The 20007-nt window shown below is 42.0% G+C and overlaps 1 protein-coding gene across 1 annotated transcript; it reads left to right on the top strand.

The window, feature by feature from the left end:
* Window positions 1-1662: 1662 nt before the first annotated feature.
* On the top strand, window positions 1663-18396 carry jpt2 (Jupiter microtubule associated homolog 2). The gene is made up of 5 exons (XM_035770587.2): window positions 1663-1831; window positions 12147-12295; window positions 15998-16146; window positions 16264-16312; window positions 16544-18396. The coding sequence occupies exons 1-5, from the start codon at window positions 1776-1778 to the stop codon at window positions 16786-16788; spliced, it is 648 nt and encodes a 215-aa protein (XP_035626480.1). The 5' UTR covers window positions 1663-1775; the 3' UTR covers window positions 16789-18396.
* Window positions 18397-20007: the final 1611 nt, after the last annotated feature.

Genomic DNA, 20007 nt, shown 5'->3' with positions numbered 1-20007 from the left:
ATGCAAATGAACCAATTGGATATCACAATCTACATACGTTGTTGAGTGAGCAGGGAGTTATTTTACATTCACCCGGGTTAAACCGGGCCAAAACACGTCATCGGGCGAAAGCAGGGAGGAGTGCCCTTCTCAAATCGAACAGTAATCTGCGCCATTCGGTCATTTTGACAACAAGGTGCATCGTCAAAAAATCGTAAAATAAACGTTTGCATTTTCTCGCTAGTTGTCATTGGGAAGACAGATTAAACGCAATCACTTTCGCACTACCTCTTTCCCAACTGTATTTAATTTATTTATTTATTTTGCTCCTTTGCACCCCATTATTTTTATTTCTACTTTGCACATTCTTCCATTGCAAAACTACCATTCCAGTGTTTTACTTGCTATATTGTATTTACTTTGCCACCATGGCCTTTTTTGCCTTTACCTCCCTTCTCACCTCATTTGCTCACATTGTATATAGACTTGTTTATACTGTATTATTGACTATGTTTGTTTTACTCCATGTGTAACTCTGTGTCGTATCTGTCGAACTGCTTTGCTTTATCTTGGCCAGGTCGTAATTGTAAATGAGAACTTGTTCTCAACTTGCCTACCTGGTTAAATAAAGGTGAAATAAAATAAATAAATACATCACATTGGAATACCCAGAATCCATGGTTGCCATTGGAGCCGTGAGGTCGCCAAGGCAGAAAGCTCTAAATATTGTACATATTTTAATCGTTTTAGGTGTTTTTTGACGGAATCTTTTTAAATAAACTCTTATTTTGCCAGCTATGTTTTGATTGATTGATCCACAACAGTGCAAGACTGTAAAGTCAGTTATTTTACCAACTGTCCTGGCTTCTGACTTGTTTCCCCCCTGCTCAACCGTTTATCTGGGCCTCAGTCAGAAGAGACGTGGACCCAGTGGGGACTTTCACCTGCCTCTGCTCTGTGGATGGCCGTGGAAGATCTTCCAGACAAAAATGTCAAATGGGCTCACTGAAATGTTTTGTTGTTTTACGAGCTACTTTGAGATTTTTGCTGTAATTCAAAGCGCTATACAAATTACCACACATGCTAAATTGAGCCGATTTCGCTGTCGCCTGACAGACCCCGGAACCTACTAGTTCAAGCCCGGGAGGCAGCCCGGTTCCAAATCGAATACAATCCATTTTCTGCATTTTTTGTCGGTGCATAACACGCCTACACGGGCACCCGGGTGAGATTAATCGAACCCCTTCATCTGCATGGTTGGGTATAGAAATGGGCCATATAAATATAATCTAGTCTAGATAGATAGATGTCTATAGATAGATAGATGATTTGACATGCGCCACCAATTTACTATCAAGTCAAGGGGCTTTATTGGCATGGGAAACATATGTTTACCTTGTCAAAGCAAGTGAAAGACATAAAGTAAACAAAAGTTAAATGAAAACTGCATACCTGGAACCGTTTCAACTTTTAATGTTGGTTCGTTTTCCAGTTATGGAAATGCCGCTCAAAGACCGGGCCATTCCAGGCGAGTAAAACCTCGTGCACCCAATTTGACAGACATGCGGAAAGCCAAATCACAATTGAAAGAGGGCGTTATAGCCTTAGTAATTTAACCAATGAAATTAGTCATACCTTTAGACTGATAATGTTTTTGACCATTGAGGCTCTTCCCATTGCTGGCTCATCCTATCGAGTGTGAAGGGGGCTTTGCCCAGTTTCTGAAAGGCAACAAAACTTTTTTAAATTGAGCGAGCTACGACATCTGTCTCCCCCACACGAAGACAGCCATCACAATGACTTCGACGAACATGTTTTCAGGACTCGATAATGGCGCAAAGCCAAGTTCAAGGTAACATGGAATTGCACCCACATGTTTTATTTGCAGCAGGCAAAATTCAAGCAACTAGCTAATGTTAGCTATGATGTTTTTGAAAACTACCGTATGTTCATTGGCCGCGAGCCCGCAAGCAATGTAGCTTGCTAGATGACACTGATGGGAGTAACGTTAACTAGTTATAAGACAAGTTAGTGATAAAATATTAAGTTTTGTCAGTAGTTAACTTTTCGTCTGGTACAGGTAATTAGCTTCTATGGGCTTTGCTCCCGACGTAGCAGGGCGAGGTTTTTTTGGGGGCTGCGGAAATGGAAGCTCGTGGAATCTTTTTTTTTTTTGTTGCAGCGTAGCCAGCTAATTTATTTGACGCTCATTGTTCTGTTGCTTGCATTTTCAAAATGGGCACGATCACCCACACCCAGTTTACAACAACCTATTTCTAAAAGGTTTGGGTAATTTGATATATTTCACCTTTTTTTTTTATCTTTCAACTATGGTTGTTTAACCCCACTACGAACTTTTCAAGAACAGCCAGCTAACTGGCTAAATATGGCTTCTGTCACTCTTGAGTTGTGTGATCAGCAACACAGCTAAATGTGACTTTTAAACAGTACTTAAGTCAGTGGCATATGTAGCCTGTAGTCATACTGTGTTACAATTAGTAGATAACTCGATTATTTGGTCTTTAGCCACAGCTAATGTGGCCTGTCTTAACCCTCCTGTTGTGTTCCGGTCGAATTGGACCGATTTACACGTTTTCTCTCAGAAAAATGTAGTTAATTAAACCTGATTGACATAAGGTTCCATTACTTTGTCCACACAGGGCATCTGAACACACAAAATCCACTTTGATGCTTATCATTACATTTTAGCTGTTTAATTTAACTTTTGTACACCTATGGTGTTCCTGGTCAAAAATGAATGGGTGAGACGACAATTAGTGTATAAAATTGCGTTCAGGCACATGCCCATCAGATGGACACACTTCCTCTCCCAGACTCCCACATGCATGTGTGTTTGAGCACACACACCTCACTCTCTTTCTTGGCTTTCATGGCAACCCCCACGTGAACCTTTCTCCAATAGAATCTTTCCCCCACAGGAACCACACCTGTTGGTTTTCTCACAAACAATCGGAACATTGTTTCAATAATATTACAACTTTTCTTGCAGCTCTGATATATAAAGCTTTATTGAGACCTTGCTCACAATTCATTCTGGCAGCGCAATGATCAAACAATATGCTGTATTTGAGGCGCTTGATCATATCTTTGATCATGACACTGGCGAGGAGGAGAGAGTGGATGTTAAACTTTGACATAAAGTAGTCTGTGATAAATAGCACTGTTTCATCTGAGTATTTGTTATAGTCAAAACGATCCATACATTATGCTTTTTTTTTCAACTCAAACGAGTCATATGAGCTCAGGTCAATGAGGCCTAAAGGCCATACATGGCAAATAGACCTTCAAAACCTGTAATGTTAACAAGAACTTAAGTTGATAAAGATTTAACACAACATTAGGTGATAATGTATGGAGTTTTATGGATTTCAAATCAAATCAAAAATCAAATCAAATATGCCATTTAGCAGACGCTTTTATCCAAAGCGACTTACAGTCATGTGTGCATACATTCTACGTATGGGTGGTCCCGGGAATCGAACCCACTACCCTGGCGTTACAAGCGCCATGCTCTACCAACTGAGCTACAGAAGGACCAGGATTTATGATCAGCTATAATGAGGTGGTCATTTTGGACCGGGGACACATAATTATTTAACATGAAACTAACACAACAGGAGGGTTAAATAAGAAGTTGTGCATGCAGCATATTCTATTCCTTGATTTTGCTATATGCACCTTTTCGTTATGGTACATTCTCTATTTAAAAAACAAAAAAAACGCTGTTTTTATTGAACATTTGTAACATACAATGTACTTTCAGTGAAGCCGCTCAATAACTACATCATACCAGTCATCCAACAGATTCCCATTCAGAGCGACACACACACACACATGCCCTGCTCAGGGGCATGTTGACCAATCTCTCACCAGGCTAAAAAAACATAAACCCGAACCCTCCAAGATCCACCCCCCAAGGAAGAAAATATAAATAAAATACAGTTAATTCCATTTCCCCACCCCCAACTAAGGGAATGAACTAAAAAGACAAAAGAAAACAATGAGAAAATATTTATTTTTATTTAAAACTAAGGACAACTGAAATCATAACTGCAATGCCAACTGTATACATTTGTGTGCATGTCTGGTGCTATTATTTGTATGTGTGTGTTGCATGTGTTTATTTGAATGAGTGTGTGTATATTAGAGGTCGACCGATTAATCGGAATGGCCGATTTTAATTAGGGCCGATTTTCAAGTTTTCATAACAATTGGAAATCTGTATTTTTGGACACCGATTTGGCTGATTTTTAAAAATATATATAGTTAGTTAAGAACACATTCTTATTTTCAATGACTGCCTAGGAACAGTGGGTTAACTGCCTCGTTCAGGGGCAGAAGGACAGATTTTCACCTTGTCAGCTCGGGGGATCCAATCTTGCAACCTTACAGTTAACTAGTCCAACGCAATAACGACCTGCCTCTCTCTCGTTGCACTCCACAAGGAGACTGACTGCCTGTTATGCGAATGAAGTAAGCCATGGTAAGTTGCTAGCTAGTTAAACATATCTTATAAAAAACAATCAATCAATCATAATCACTAGCTAACTACACATGGTTGATGATATTATCTAGCGTGTCCTGCGTTGCATATATTCTGACTAAGCATACAAGTATCTGACTGAGCGGTGGTAGGCAGAAGCAGGCGCGTAAACATTCATTCAAACAGCACTTTTGGGCGTTTTGCCAGCAGCTCTTCGTTGTGCGTCAAGCATTGTGCTGTTTATGACTTCAAGCTTATCAAACTCCCGAGATGAGGCTGGTGTAACCGAAGTGAAATGGCTAGCTAGTTAGCGCGCGCTAATAGCGTTTCAAACGTCACTCGCTCTGAGCCTTGGAATGGTTATTCCCCTTGCTCTGCATGGGTAACGCTGCTTCGATGGTGGTCGTTGTGTTGCTGGTTCGAGCCCAGGGAGGAGCGAAAAGAGGGACGGAAGCTATACTGTTACACTGGCAATACTAAAGTGCCTATAAGAACATCCAATAGTGAAAGGTATATGAAATACAAATGGTATAGAGGGAAATAGTCCTATAATTCCTATAATAACTACAACCTAAAACTTCTCACCTGGGAATATTGAAGACTCATGTTAAAAGGAACCACCACCATATGTTCTGAGCAAGGAACTTAAACGTTAGCTTTTTTACATGGCACATATTGCACTTTTACTTTCTTCTCCAACACTTTGTTTTTGCATTATTTAAACCAAATTGAACATGTTTCATTATTTATTTGAGGCTACATTGCTTTTTATTGATGTATTATATTAACTTAAAATAAGTGTTCATTCAGTATTGTTGTAATTATCATTATTACAAATACAGAGAAAAAAAATCGGCCGATTTTAATCGGTTTCGGCTTTTTTTGGTCCTCCAATAATCGGTATCTGCATCGGCGTTGAAAAATCATAATCGTCGACCTCTGTATATGCATGTGAACAAACACCTGCACGGCATCAGCCTCAGGCAAACTGGCATTAGTTCTAAAAACACTGCCACTTCGTGTAATTCAAATGTACTTTTTTGTATATATATTTTTTTTTTTGTACTTTTGTCTTTCACCATCATTATATCTCTCACACAGCAACTTCACTCCCTCTTGTCTCCAATTCCATATATCAACCTTCAGCTTCCCTCAGCCCATTCTATCTATCTGCTGGCCACCCACTTTGGGTTTCTACGCAACACATCTTTCAAATATGCTGTGATGTTTAACGTACAATCTATCTAATCGAATAGAATCCACAGATTGAGAGTTGAAGATAAATACTTTTACTAAGAGTATTAGTATATTAGTAATTGACTGACCCGGTCTCTCAATCTCCTAACAGTACTATTTCTAGGGTCAATTTTAGATCAGTGCTATGCATTTTCAGCCATTCCTTAACCTGAGAAACCTGAGACCAGAAACAGGCTACCCGAGGGCAATACAAAAATAAATGGTCTATTGATTCTGTATCCTCCATCACCACAAAATCTGCAGAGCTTTGATGATTTTACATTTACATTTAAGTCATTTAGCAGACGCTCTTATCCAGAGCGACTTACAAATTGGTGCATTCACCTTATGACATCCAGTGGAACAGCCACTTTACAATAGTGCATCTAAATCTTTTAGGGGGGTGAGAAGGATTACTTATCCTATCCTAGGTATTCCTTAAAGAGGTGGGGTTTCAGGTGTCTCCGGAAGGTGGTGATTGACTCCGCTGTCCTGGCGTCGTGAGGGAGTTTGTTCCACCATTGGTGGGCCAGAGCAGCGAACAGTTTTGACTGGGCTGAGCGGGAACTGTACTTCCTCAGTGGTAGGGAGGCGAGCAGGCCAGAGGTGGATGAACGCAGTGCCCTTGTTTGGGTGTAGGGCCTGATCAGAGCCTGGAGGTACTGAGGTGCCGTTCCCCTCACAGCTCCGTAGGCAAGCACCATGGTCTTGTAGCGGATGCGAGCTTCAACTGGAAGCCAGTGGAGAGAGCGGAGGAGCGGGGTGACGTGAGAGAACTTGGGAAGGTTGAACACCAGACGGGCTGCTGCGTTCTGGATGAGTTGTAGGGGTTTAATGGCACAGGCAGGGAGCCCAGCCAACAGCGAGTTGCAGTAATCCAGACGGGAGATGACAAGTGCCTGGATTAGGACCTGCGCCGCTTCCTGTGTGAGGCAGGGTTGTACTCTGCGGATGTTGTAGAGCATGAACCTACAGGAACGGGCCACCGCCTTGATGTTAGTTGAGAACGACAGGGTGTTGTCCAGGATCACGCCAAGGTTCTTAGCGCTCTGGGAGGAGGACACAATGGAGTTGTCAACCGTGATGGCGAGATCATGGAACGGGCAGTCCTTCCCCGAGAGGAAGAGGAGCTCCGTCTTGCCGAGGTTCAGCTTGAGGTGATCCGTCATCCACACTGATATGTCTGCCAGACATGCAGAGATGCGATTCGCCACCTGGTCATCAGAAGGGGGAAAGGAGAAGATTAATTGTGTGTCGTCTGCATAGCAATGATAGGAGAGACCATGTGAGGTTATGACAGAGCCAAGTGACTTGGTGTATAGCGAGAATAGGAGAGGGCCTAGAACAGAGCCCTGGGGGACACCAGTGGTGAGAGCGCGTGGTGAGGAGACAGATTCTCGCCACGCCACCTGGTAGGAGCGACCTGTCAGGTAGGACGCAATCCAAGCGTGGGCCGCGCCGGAGATGCCCAACTCGGAGAGGGTGGAGAGGAGGATCTGATGGTTCACAGTATCGAAGGCAGCCGATAGGTCTAGAAGGATGAGAGCAGAGGAGAGAGAGTTAGCTTTAGCAGTGCGGAGCGCCTCCGTGATACAGAGAAGAGCAGTCTCAGTTGAATGACTAGTCTTGAAACCTGACTGATTTGGATCAAGAAGGTCATTCTGAGAGAGATAGCGGTAGAGCTGGCCAAGGACGGCACGTTCAAGAGTTTTTGAGAGAAAAGAAAGAAGGGATACTGGTCTGTAGTTGTTGACATCGGAGGGATCGAGTGTAGGTTTTTTCAGGAGGGGTGCAACTCTCGCTCTCTTGAAGACGGAAGGGACGTAGCCAGCGGTCAGGGATGAGTTGATGAGCGAGGTAAGGGAGAAGGTCTCCGGAAATGGTCTGGAGGGGATAGGGTCAAGCGGGCAGGTTGTTGGGCGGCCGGCCGTCACAAGACGCGAGATTTCATCTGGAGAGAGAGGGGAGAAAGAGGTCAGAGCACAGGGTAGGGCAGTGTGAGCAGAACCAGCGGTGTCGTTTGACTTAGCAAACGAGGATCGGATGTCGTCGATCTTCTTTTCAAAATGGTTGACGAAGTCATCTGCAGAGAGGGAGGAGGAGGGGGGGGGGGAGGATTCAGGAGGGAGGAGAAGGTGGCAAAGAGCTTCCTAGGGTATAATGATTTTATGCCCCAAATATTCAACATTTTGTTGGTGGCAAGAATTCTCTATAATAATTGTAGCTGAAAAGCACAAAGTCTTGAATCTTGTGTTTTTATTTATCAACACATACCATGGAATCGGTACATCAACAATCTCTTCCCAACTATTTTGCAATCTGTTTGGCACAGTTGTCAACATCCTGGTCCTCAATTGAAACTTGAATACTTTCCTATTTATGCTAATTTTATTCCTCTGCCAGTTTTGATCCTTTATATTGGGCAGACAGACCAGTTCCCTACCTCCTCCCGCTGCCACCCGCCGCCTCCATTTTTGGGGCAATGCTGTAATCAATTGGTTGTACTCTTGGATTGAGCAGACCTTTCTGTACAATTCTGCTAACTCCATGAAGGACATAACTCTACTATTCCAATTTACAATATAATTTAAGAACAAAATACCCTCATCAACCAGCACATTTGAGTTCAGCCATAATATTTGTTCCATCTTTTCAGGGGGGTGAAATTGTAGCCAGCTCTGCAATGCTTGTTTGAAAGAGATACTTTGAAAAAGTATTATTTTCAATTAATCGTAATTGACACATGGCCATCTGCAAAAAGGCATTTTTTTAAACAATGGATGAGTTTTTCATAATCTACTTGAGAACCATTTAGGGTTCAAATAAATCTTTTGAATGGGTGAAGCTTTTAGAGAGGGGTTTAGTGATTTTTATATTTAATAATCTCAACCCACCCTATTCATACTCATTATATAGATAGGCACGTTTTATTTTGTCTGGTTTTAGCGTCCCAGGAAAAAGCGAAATATTTTTTGCTCATGATTTGAAAAACTTAATTATCAGAAGTAGGCAAGTGCCATAAGTGAGTAAACTGAGATACAGTGGGGCAAAAAGGTATTGTCAGCCACCAATTGTGCAAGTTCTCCCACTTAAAAAGATGAGGCCTGTAATTTTCATCATAGGTACACTTCAACTATGACAGACAAAATGAGAGAAAATCCAGAAAATCACATTGTATGATTTTTTTAAATGAATTTATTTGCAAATTATGGTGGAAAATAAGTATTTGGTCAGTAACAAAAGTTTCTCAATTACTTGTCATTGCCAACAAAGGGTATATAACAGAGGTCAAACGTTTTCTGTAAGTCTTTACAAGGTTTTCACACACTGTTGCTGGTATTTTGGCCCATTCCTCCATGCAGATCTCCTCTTTTGGGGCTGTTGCTGGACAACACAGACTTTCAACTCCCTCCAAAGATTTTCTATGGGGTTGAGATCTGGAGACTGGCTAGGCCACTCCAGGACCTTGAAATGCTTCTTACGAAGCCACTCCTTCATTGCCCGGGCATGGTGTTTGGGATCATTGTCATGCTGAAAGACCCAGCCACGTTTCATCTTCAATGCCCTTGCTGATGGAAGGAGGTTTTCACTCAATCTCACGATACATGGCCCCATTCATTCTTTCCTTTACGCGGATCGGTCGTCCTGGGCCCTTTGCAGAAAAACAGCCCCAAAGCATGATGTTTCCACCCCCATGCTTCACAATAGGTATGGTGTTCTTTGGATGCAACTCAGCATTCTTTGTCCTCCAAACATGACGAGTTGAGTTTTTACCAAAAATATATATTTTGGTTTCATCTAACCATATGACATTCTCCCAATCTTCTTCTGGATCATCCAAATGCTCTCTAGCAAACTTCAGACGGGCCTGGACATGGCTTAAGCAGGGGAACACGTCTGGCACTGCAGTCTCTGGCGGCGTAGTGTGTTACTGATGGTAGGCTTTGTTACTTTGGTCCCAGCTCTCTGCAGGTCATTCACTATGCCCCCCCATATGGTTCTGGGATTTTTGCTCACCGTTCTTGTGATCATTTTGACCCCACGGGGTGAGATCTTGCGTGGAGCCCCAGATCGAGGGAGATTAATAGTGGTCTTGTATGTCTTCTGTTTCATAATAATTGCTCCCACAGTTGCTTTCTTCAAACCAAGCTGCTTACCTATTGCAGATTCAGTCTTCCCAGCCTGGTGCAGGTCTACAATTTTGTTTCTGGTGTCCTTTGACAGCTCTTTGGTCTTGGCCATAGTGGAGTTTGGAGTGTGACTGTTTGAGGTTGTGGACAGGTGTCTTTTATACTGATAACAAGTTCAAACAGGTGCCATTAATACAGGTAACGAGTGGAGGACAGAGGAGGCTCTTAAAAGAATTTACAGGTCTGTGAGAGCCAGAAATCATGCTTGTTTGTAGGTGACCAAATACTTTATTTTATTTTATGTTTACCTGTGAGCCAATGCCACAAATGTTAGAAAATTGAGACCAGATATTGTCTGTAGCAAATCTAAGTAGGTTGTGTATGATATTGATGTGAAATAGTGAGTGTGTACGATGTCTGTAATGTGTGATAAATAATAATCCAAATACATAATTACTTTGCCAATTTGTATGGTTCACGTGTCTGTGTGTAACATGTTGTGCGTATAGCCTTAATATTCATGATGATAATTGTAATCCATATCGTATCACCATCATAGTTGCCTATTAATTACATATAACATAATTGGTAAAACATCCCAGCATTCCCATAGCAATTGACATTTCACATGATCATGAAAGAGACCTTGCATTACTCTAGAGATGGCTTCACTACAGTACAAATGTATTCCGTACAATATGTTATTTTTCCCCAATGCCCCTATTCTGATATCTTCCCCTTGCTTGTTGAAAACACAAACTTGTATACAAATACATAAGAAAGATAGACAAACAATAAACACATTAAATTATAAAACAGTTCTTGATAATAGGGAGAGAAAGAAGAGAGTGAGATCAGGTGTGTATGCCTATGTCCGTATGTGTAAGCAAGCATGTAATTGAGTACGTGTGTGTTCATATCCACTTCATAATGTTCAGATATTTTTGCAGTTCCCATACCTTCTTTTTTTTTCGTAACCTGAAGTGCCTGTAGAATTTATTACAGACGCGGTGTTATGGAGCCGTCTCGGAATAGCTGTCCATCTATAAAGAGTTTGTCCACAATGACAAAGGCACGCCTACCATCCTTCCTTTGTTGTCTTTGCACCAGATAGTCTCTTACAATGTTTATCTCCCTTGGAAATTGGACATTGACAATGAATTTAGCCCCTTTGCGCTCCATTCCTCTGCTTTTCATCAGCTCCTTTTGTTGGTAGTGTTCAAATTTTGTGATCGGTCGGGGACACTTGGCCTTGTCGCTCCAAGTCTGTGTGCTCGGTGGAAAACCACCTTGTTTACAGTCTCTATAGGAAGTTTTCAGGCGGATTGTATGAATTCTCTGATCGCGCCCTCTGGATTATTGAATGCGTTTTAAGGAATCCCAGGAAGAAAAAAAGATTTTTCACGCATGCTACAACTTTTTATATCTAGTAGCGACTCCTTCATCACCCTGTTTTCCCTGAGTAGACAGTCCATGTTGGAATCGTGAATTTTTACCTTGGATGTGAGTGTCTTGTTTTCTCTTTGGAGCATGAGAATTTCACTCTGGCTGAACTCTAAACACCCCTGTAGCCTTGCTACCTCCTCACACAACCTTTCCAGTGTTACATGGATTCCAGCCCTGCTACCTCCTCACACAACCTTTCCAGTGTTGCATGGATTCCAGCCCTGCTACCTCCTCACACAACCTTTCCAGTGTTGCATGGATTCCAGCCAGAGCACTAGCCTCTACCTCAATGTTAAGTAAATCATCCGTGTCTGTAGATTAATTTAAAAAAAAAAAAAATGGTTGGGTTTAAAGTTATTTTTAAGTGGTCGGATCTTTCCATGATGGACTTATGTTCCTCCATAGTGTAAAACTGTTGGTACTTGTCAATTTCCCTCAGGATCTCCTTCGTATCCAGATTGGCTCTTTACTGCAACCAGTTGTTTTATGAAAAGATGAGTCTTTCCCACGATTATGACAGGTGTCTGTAGTTCAGCCAGCTTGCACTCGCGGAATCCACACACAAAAATGAACACAAACTTGCAGTCCCAGCTGTAAAGACTAACCGTGTCGTGGAATCCTTAGCAACAACTTTAGTTCGGAATAAAATCGATTTTAATGAAAATGTTTTAATGCATTTGGCCTATTAACAGGGGTTTCTTGCGAAGACTCATGAGACCATAGGCCTATTGATAAAGCACATGAGGGGGTACTCCGGGCAGAGCAAAATCCATTTGGTGGTTCAGTAACCAAAAAAGGTTGGAAACCACTACTCTACGTGAACCAACATGATTCTGATGTTTTCTTTTCAGAGTCTTGCGTCCCCCCGGAGGTGGCTCCAGCGACCTGTTCGGTGGCTACGAGGAAGAAGCAGCTGCGTCGAGACGGCCCCACAAGATGGCCTCCAACCTTTTTGCCCCGCCAGAGCCCCAGGGTGTCATCAGACGAACCAACCCCCCAGGTGAGAAATCAAAGGCCCCTTACTGTGCATACAAATTCCCTTTTCACACTACTGGGCTGAATTGATCCAAGCTGCTTTGCACTGGCCTGGTTATGGTTCCAAACCATGGGTGGCAGTCTGTTCTTTTAGTCATTAATACAAAAGAATGTTTACGCATCCACCATAGATGCTGGAACCATGATAGAAAGGACTGTGAAAGGAAAATATCTGAGCCAGGAAAGTACAGTTCATGTCAGTACAATAGTGGAAAGGGAAGATTCTTCCTACAAGTCAGGAGGGCTCCCTGGTCCTGGAGCTGTCAGAGCCTTTTCAGGTCTATGTGGTGTGAAAACTGCCACTAAGGTGCTACGTTAGCCTTTTTTAGGTTCAGAAAAGGAGACATTGAGTGTGAACTTATTCACAATCTCTTCCCCAAAACCTGTGTGTGTGTTGAAAAGGGCAACAGGTAATTTCTTATGTGGTCACTTCAGTGTCACAAGACTCAACCAGCCAAATAAAATTGAAATATGTCACATACACATGTTTGCCAGACGTTATTGCGGGTGTAGCGAAATGCTTGTGTTTCTAGTTCTAGCAGTGCAGTAATATCTAACCATTCACAACAATGCACACAACCTAAAAGAATGGAATAAAGGAATATATAAATATTAGGATGAGCAATGTCAGTGGCATAGACCAAAATACAGAAGAATATAATACAGTATATACATATGAGATGACTAAAGCAAAAATATGTAAATATTATTAAAGTGACTAGTTTACCATCAGTAACCTCTCTAGGGTATCTGGCCAACATCCAGTGATATTGCAGGGCGGCAAATTCAAATACAGAAATGATCATTATAAAACTTCAGAAAACAAAACATATTTATTGTACGTAGGTTTAAAGATTAACTTCTTGTTAATCCAACCACGGTGTCAGATTTATAAAATGCTTTAAGGCAAAAGCATACCTAGCCCAGAACATAGCCCAGTTGAGAAATTACAAAAGCATTACAAAACTCAGAAATGGAGAGAAATTGAATTCCTTACCTTTGATCTTCATATGGTGGCACTCAGAAGACATTAATTTACTCAATAAATGTTCCTTTTGTTCAATGAAGTCTCTTTATATCCCAAAACCTCCGTTTTGGTCGCGTTTTCTTCAGTAATCCACGAGCTCAAACGCTGACAAAAGACCCGAATTGTATCTGTAAAGTTCATAGAAAAATGTCAAACGATGTTTATATTCAATCCTCAGGTTGTTTTTAGCCTAAATGATCTATAATATTTCAACCGGACAATAACGCCTTCAATATAAAAGGTAAACAAGAAATGCACTCTCTCGGGATTGTGCATGAAAAAGCTCTGAGACACGGTAGGGTCCACTCATTCAGACTGGTCTTACTCTTTCTAAAGACTGTTGACATCTAGTGGAAGGCATAGGAACTGCAAATTGAGTCCTAAGTCAATGGATACTGTAATGGCATTGAATGGAAAACTGCAAAACCAACAACAAAAGAATACTTCCTGAATGGATTTTTCTCAGGTTTTCGCCTGCCAAATCAGTTCTGATATACTCAGACACTATTTTAACAGTTTTGGAAACTTTATTGTTTTCTATCCAAATCTACCAGTTATATGCATATCATATCTTCTGGGCCCGAGTAGCAGGCGGGTTAATTTGGGCATGCTTTTCATCCAAAATTCCGAATGCTGCCCCCTACCCGAGAGGTTAAAGTAGTCAGTGATTTTAAGTCTATGTCTATGGGGCAGCAGCCTCTAATTTGCAGGGTTACGTAACCGGGTGGAAGCCGCCTAGTGATGGTTATTTAAGTCTGATGGCCTTGAGATGGAAGTTGTTTTTCAGTCTCTCGATCCCAGCTTTGATGAATGCTGCCCCCTACTGACCTCTCCTCCTGGATGATAGCGGTGTGAACAGGCAGTGGCTCGGGTGGTGGTTGTCCTTGATGTTCTTTTTGGCCTTCCTGTGACATTGGGTGGTATAGGTGTCCTGGAGGGCAGGTAGTTCGCCCCCGGTGATGTGTTTGGCAGACTGCGCCACCCTCTGGAGAGCCCTGCGGTTGTGGACGGTGCAGTTGCCAAACCAGGCTGTGATACAGCCCCACAAAAGGCTCTCAATTGTGCATCTGGAAAATTGTGAGGGTTTTAGGTGCCAAGCTGGTTCTTCAGCCTCCTGAGGTTGAAGAGGCACTGTTGCTCCTTTTTCACCTCTCTGTCTGTGTGGATGGACCATTTCAAATTGTCAGTGATGTGTACGCCGAGGATCTATTCTAGCCTAGTATCGATCAGTGTTAGGCCATTGTCATTCCATGCAGTGAAATAACTGGATGCTTAAGAGCCACAGCCCAGCATATTCGTTGTTGAGTCCAGTGTAGGATTACACCCTGGCCAGGGTTTCCGTTAGCCGGTAAATGCTGTCTTTTGGCAAAAAATAAACAAGTGAAAAGCCAATAAATGAAATGCTTGCCAGCCAAATTGTCAGAATTTTCAAAAAGAATCCATTGCAAAACGAAATTGATTATCCCCGTTTATAGTGTTCACACCGAGACGTAATTATTTCCCCAAAACAGAGTATAGATGGCCTCAAGGTCACACCTTCTTGAGGACAAAGTAACGAGGCTGATGCTCATCGCAAGCTGCTCCAAGGAGTTGGACAGTTTTGACTTCCCAACGGCAGCGGCTAACTTTGAGCAGGCCAAGGTCCGCCGCAAATGCAAGTAAATAAGATAAATAAAAATGATTTCAGGCCCGGTCTTAGCAGTTCTGCTGCCGCCCTAGGCAAGATCAACATACACTACATATGCTGTCGTATAGTATAAAGATTTGGAATGTATTGATAGAATAGAGTAATGATGTGTATCATGCACAGTTGGTGTATTTAAATCGAGCTTATTCAGTAGCACTTGTAAGCGAAACATCGTTACAGGCTAATTTCTATTCTGTTAAGATTAATTACAATCTAAATGTGATTTTGAGTATAGTGGGTGGACGCCCTAATGCGGTACACACTGGATGCATATTGAATATCCGGTAAATTAAAATCTTTGCTGCAAAAATGTTCCTGATGGAACCCGCGACTGAGATTTTCATTAGTTAAGAGGTTTGGACCACATGTAATCTAATGACATCACATGACTGGATCAATATGTCTAAATTGAGGCTAAGGTTCAGATGGTTAAATTTAAAATGTTATCATGAGTTTCTATTGTTTCTCTGCACATCGAGCTGGTTGGCTTCCAGCTTTCAGCCTTTCTGCCTCTGTGGTAGAATGTTCTAGAAATAATTATGACCGCACACACCCAGATATTCAAATGTTCCTGTGAAATGTATTGCCTCATGTCAGTCCAGGCTGCGCAACAAGCTCTTCACAATAACCATAGCTGTAGCATAGTGAAAGTAGGACTGAGCTTTGTGTGTGTATGTTGAGGTTTGTGGCCTGGTTAAATTTGTTTGGAGGGGGTATAGTCGTCATGTTGCAAGTAATGGGTCAGATAAGAGGTTTGAGTATTGAGAATTTGAGAATTTTTATTGCATAAAAAGTGGTTGGAGTGTAGAGATTTGACTTGTTTGTCCTTTTCATCAATGCCTTCAATAATCTTCACTTTTTAATGTAAAATGTAGACAGAGCCATTTCACCAGGTAAAATTCCTGGTGAATGTAAAAAAAATAATCATATTTGACTCGCTGTCCTTAATGCAGGAGGTAAAAGCAGTGGGATATTTGGTTCTCCAGATGCCCCAGCCGAGCAACGGAGACCCGTAGTACCCTCAGGCGGCAACACCAGCAACATATTCGGGGGGTTAGAGAGCGCCCCTCCCTCGGTCAAAGCCCATTCCAACAAGCCAAAGGTAATCCAGACCACCCTTATCCCCCTTGTCTCTCCCATTCCAAATTACTAATGGTTATGGATTGCTAATTTACACGATGTGTAGGCTATATTGACATGTTATCCCTATTATTCCCAGGACAATATTTCTGTTGGTGAAAGTCCCATGCCCATACCCGAGCCCCCAGGTGAGTTCGACACTGATAATGTGTTATGGCTAACACTTTACAGCCCGCAGTCAACCGGGCAGTTACTAGAAATTACTTGTTGACCGAGCTAATAATAATGACCTAATAATTGCATAGTAATTAATTACACATTGGTTTCTTTAAGATGCATTGACACCAAGTCTAATGTACCAGGTAAATCTCTCTTGGTTTAATCTTTTTCTCTTTTATCTCTTTCCGTTTTGCTCTCAGCTCCTCTTCCAAAGGCGAGCCTGGCCAAGGAGGTGAAGGAAGAGAACGTTGCCTCCCCTCCCCCCACACCCACCAAAGTAGCAGTGGAACCTGCACCTGCTCCCTTGGCCAAGAAGCCAGAGCCAGAGGCCTCCCTTAGTGAGCTCTCACTGAAGGACCACGAGCCCCACCTCGGCCCTCGCCCCCGCTCCCACAACAAGGTCCTTAACCCCCCAGGGGGGAAGTCTAGCGTGGTCTTTTACTGAACCAGCTCCTCCATCCCATCTATTAATGTATGCATCCCAAAAGGCACTCTATTCCCTATATAAGTAACCCTTGTCCGAGCCAGAACGGATCTCTTGTTTCTGTTGCGTGAGGCTGCTTGATGTACAAGTACACCCCCTGGACAGGACGCTAGTTTATGGGCCCTGGTCAAAATTTGTGGACTGTATAGGAACAGGGTGCCATTTGGGGCACCACCTATGCCCACTATTATTCTCTGTTCTCTTAATTTTCCCTATTCACTCTGTCCTTCCCTCCCTGTTCATTTTATTTTGTGGCTATCAAGCTGGAAGAAAATTCTCAATCATTTTTACAGGCTAAATTCCTGTCCAATCATTCAAAATGGTTAAATTTCTGTTTCATTGCAAGGTTTCTATTTCTTGCTGTAAATGTTTTTTTATTACATGGTTTTGAATGTTGTGTTGATTACAAAGGCAGGGTGAGTTCATTTAGTCACTTATACCGAAAACATTTATAATGAACACGGTTGTCATAGTAAGCCCTTAAGTGATCACAATCACTCTTTACTGTCACTTTGACAATAACACGTATCCCTATATTATGTTCATTCTGTCCATTTTATCCCACTCCTTTTCTCTCTCTCCTCTAATCAAACCTATCTTGAGTCTCTGTCTAGAGCCAGAAACAAACTCTTGTTCAGGGAGAAAAAAGCAAAAAAATCGACAAACTAGTGAGTGCAAAGATCCACAGGCAGTACCCATTATGTATTGCCCACCCCCAAAGTTCTTGTTCAGAATAAATTCCATTATGATTTTATATATCGCCCATGCAAATGGCCGAATGTATTGTATGTTGTGGTTGTTTCCTGCTCTGTTACAATTGCTTGCTGTTATCAGAGGATGGTGTCCACTCGGAGGCCTCTATGTTTTAAATTAAAACGGCTACTGTACACAAGTGAACTCTGGAATAGTACATGACCGGGCAAAATACGGGTGGGGACTTGGAGACGTTAAGTCACCCCTAGCCAACCACACACCGCACCACGTTCCAGGCTGTCTACGTAGCAGTTGCACACCAAGTCTTACCACGCCTGGTTAAGCCTTTTAATGTCAGTAACCAGTATGACTAGTTTCTCGTCAACTTATACACCTTTTAATTAACACTTTGGTTCAGCATATATTTGGAGGGTGTTAGCTTTTGGCCTAGCCCGGATAACAGATTCAACCGATTTTCATGCAAATAATTCCAAATCTGCATAAAAACAATATTTGCATGTTTCTATCAAATTGACTTGTTGTGGATTAAAGACTGTGCATGATGTCGTACTGCACATAAATATGTATTTTGCTATTAAATTCCCATGTATTGAATACAAAAAAAAAAAAAAAACTTAAAGTTAAATGGGACCTACTTTACTTTCATAAAAAGGTTGGATGGAAACCTGGTTAGTAACGGCATCAACCGACTAGATGCCGCGGTATTAAATTGATTTGTGTGGCCGGTTTGCAGGCAGTCTGGAACGCAAAAGGTCTCCTGGTGCCATCTTAACCCCTGAGTGTTGGAGTGTTGGCAGGCAAAGTTCACAGCAGAGGAGAAAGAACCTGTGTATTGCAATAAAACTTATTTTCTGACTGATGTCTTTTTGTCTATTTTGCTGTTTCCAGGGCTTAGGTATTGGCTGTGTCATATTGATTAAATCATGGAATTGTGAATCATCGCATTTTCAGCATGGTGTTGGTGCATAATAGCAAAGGTTTTGCAGTGAAAAACTAGTTATTGGATAAGTTCAGGTGTTCCCTTCTTGTTTTGGCCCATTTTTCTTTCTGGTGTTTAGTGAATACAACCCAGACGAATACTTTGGGAGGGTTCATCCTCTGTTAGCTTTTTGAAATAGGATCTTGACCGCACCCCTTTTATTGTAGGCGTTGTCAACACTCTGAATGCAAGAAATGCCATGATTTGAAATTCCATTCACTTATTCTTCACAGTTGATATGTTCAATTGACCTTTAACAACTCAAATTAAAGTGCTTTATCAATTTACATGTGATCATTTTTATTGCTGTGTTTATGGCTGCTATGCTAATTTCCCCCTTTGGTGGTTGCTAAAAGTCTAATTTACCCTTGTGTGTAGTGTCAGGGCATGCTTTAATATTCTAAACACAAACTAGGCATTTATCACTTATATAATCACATGCATTTTTGCACCACACTTAGAGATCCATTTTGTGTGGCTCTGCTCATGGCCATTGACTTCTGTTGGAGTAAGATGGTTCCTCTCACATGACACATGGCGCTACGCCGGCCACCCTCGTGAATAGAGGTAGTCTAATACATCTGCCTGGCCTTAGGAATTTGGGCTGTTTTCTAGATAAATTGAGAGTTTACATCTTATTTCCCTTTACTGTCAGTACCATTGTACATGTTTGGCATTATGGCATGACAAGGTGTTGCATGATGGCACAAACAGACAGGTATCCAGGCTATCCACAAGGAGGATAGTTCCAACGGGCCAACAGAGGGTGCTGCTTTCCTTAACTACACTGCTTTTATCAAACTTGGACTTAACAAATGTGGCTGCACAAGTGGAGGAGGAAGGTGAGGACCGTCCTCAGTGAATTTAATACAAATAGTGAAGTTATACTTTCTTTAAATAAAACTACTAAATATATTCACATGGCACAATTATTAAAACACACTTTTGCTATCGTTTACAATAGCACTGCAGGGTAGTTCCATGGTGTAGCTGGATGACAGCTAGCTTCTGTCCGCTGGGTACATTGACTTCAATACAAAACCTAGGAAGCTCTTGGTTCTCACCCTCTTCCAAAGAAGGTTGGAGGACAAACATGCCCCCATAAAGAAAATGAGAATTTAAAAAAGGTTCCGTCCATGGTTCGACCGCGATCTCGCAGAGTTACTCCACCTCAAAAATAGCATTTGGCCAAATGCTCGGCACACAAATTCTCAGGCTAACAGGCTCTCGCTCAGGCAAATGAGAAATAAGTGCACTCAGGCTATCAGGAAGGCCAAAGGTACTTTAAGGAGCAGTTCTCTCTCTGTGGGTCTAACCCCAAAAAGCTCTGAAAAACGGTCAAAGACCTGGAGAATAAACCCTCCACCTCACAGCTGCCCATGTCCCTTAAAGTTGATGACATGGTTGTTACTGACAAGAAGGGCATGGCTGAGCTCCTTAATCACCACTTCATTAAGTCGGGATTCCTATCAGTTAGCCATGCCTCT

The sequence above is a fragment of the Oncorhynchus keta genome, chromosome 5, assembly GCF_023373465.1.
Source record: "Oncorhynchus keta strain PuntledgeMale-10-30-2019 chromosome 5, Oket_V2, whole genome shotgun sequence".
NCBI classification, from domain to species: Eukaryota; Metazoa; Chordata; class Actinopteri; order Salmoniformes; family Salmonidae; genus Oncorhynchus; species Oncorhynchus keta.
This window is presented reverse-complemented; position numbering and strand designations above follow the sequence as displayed.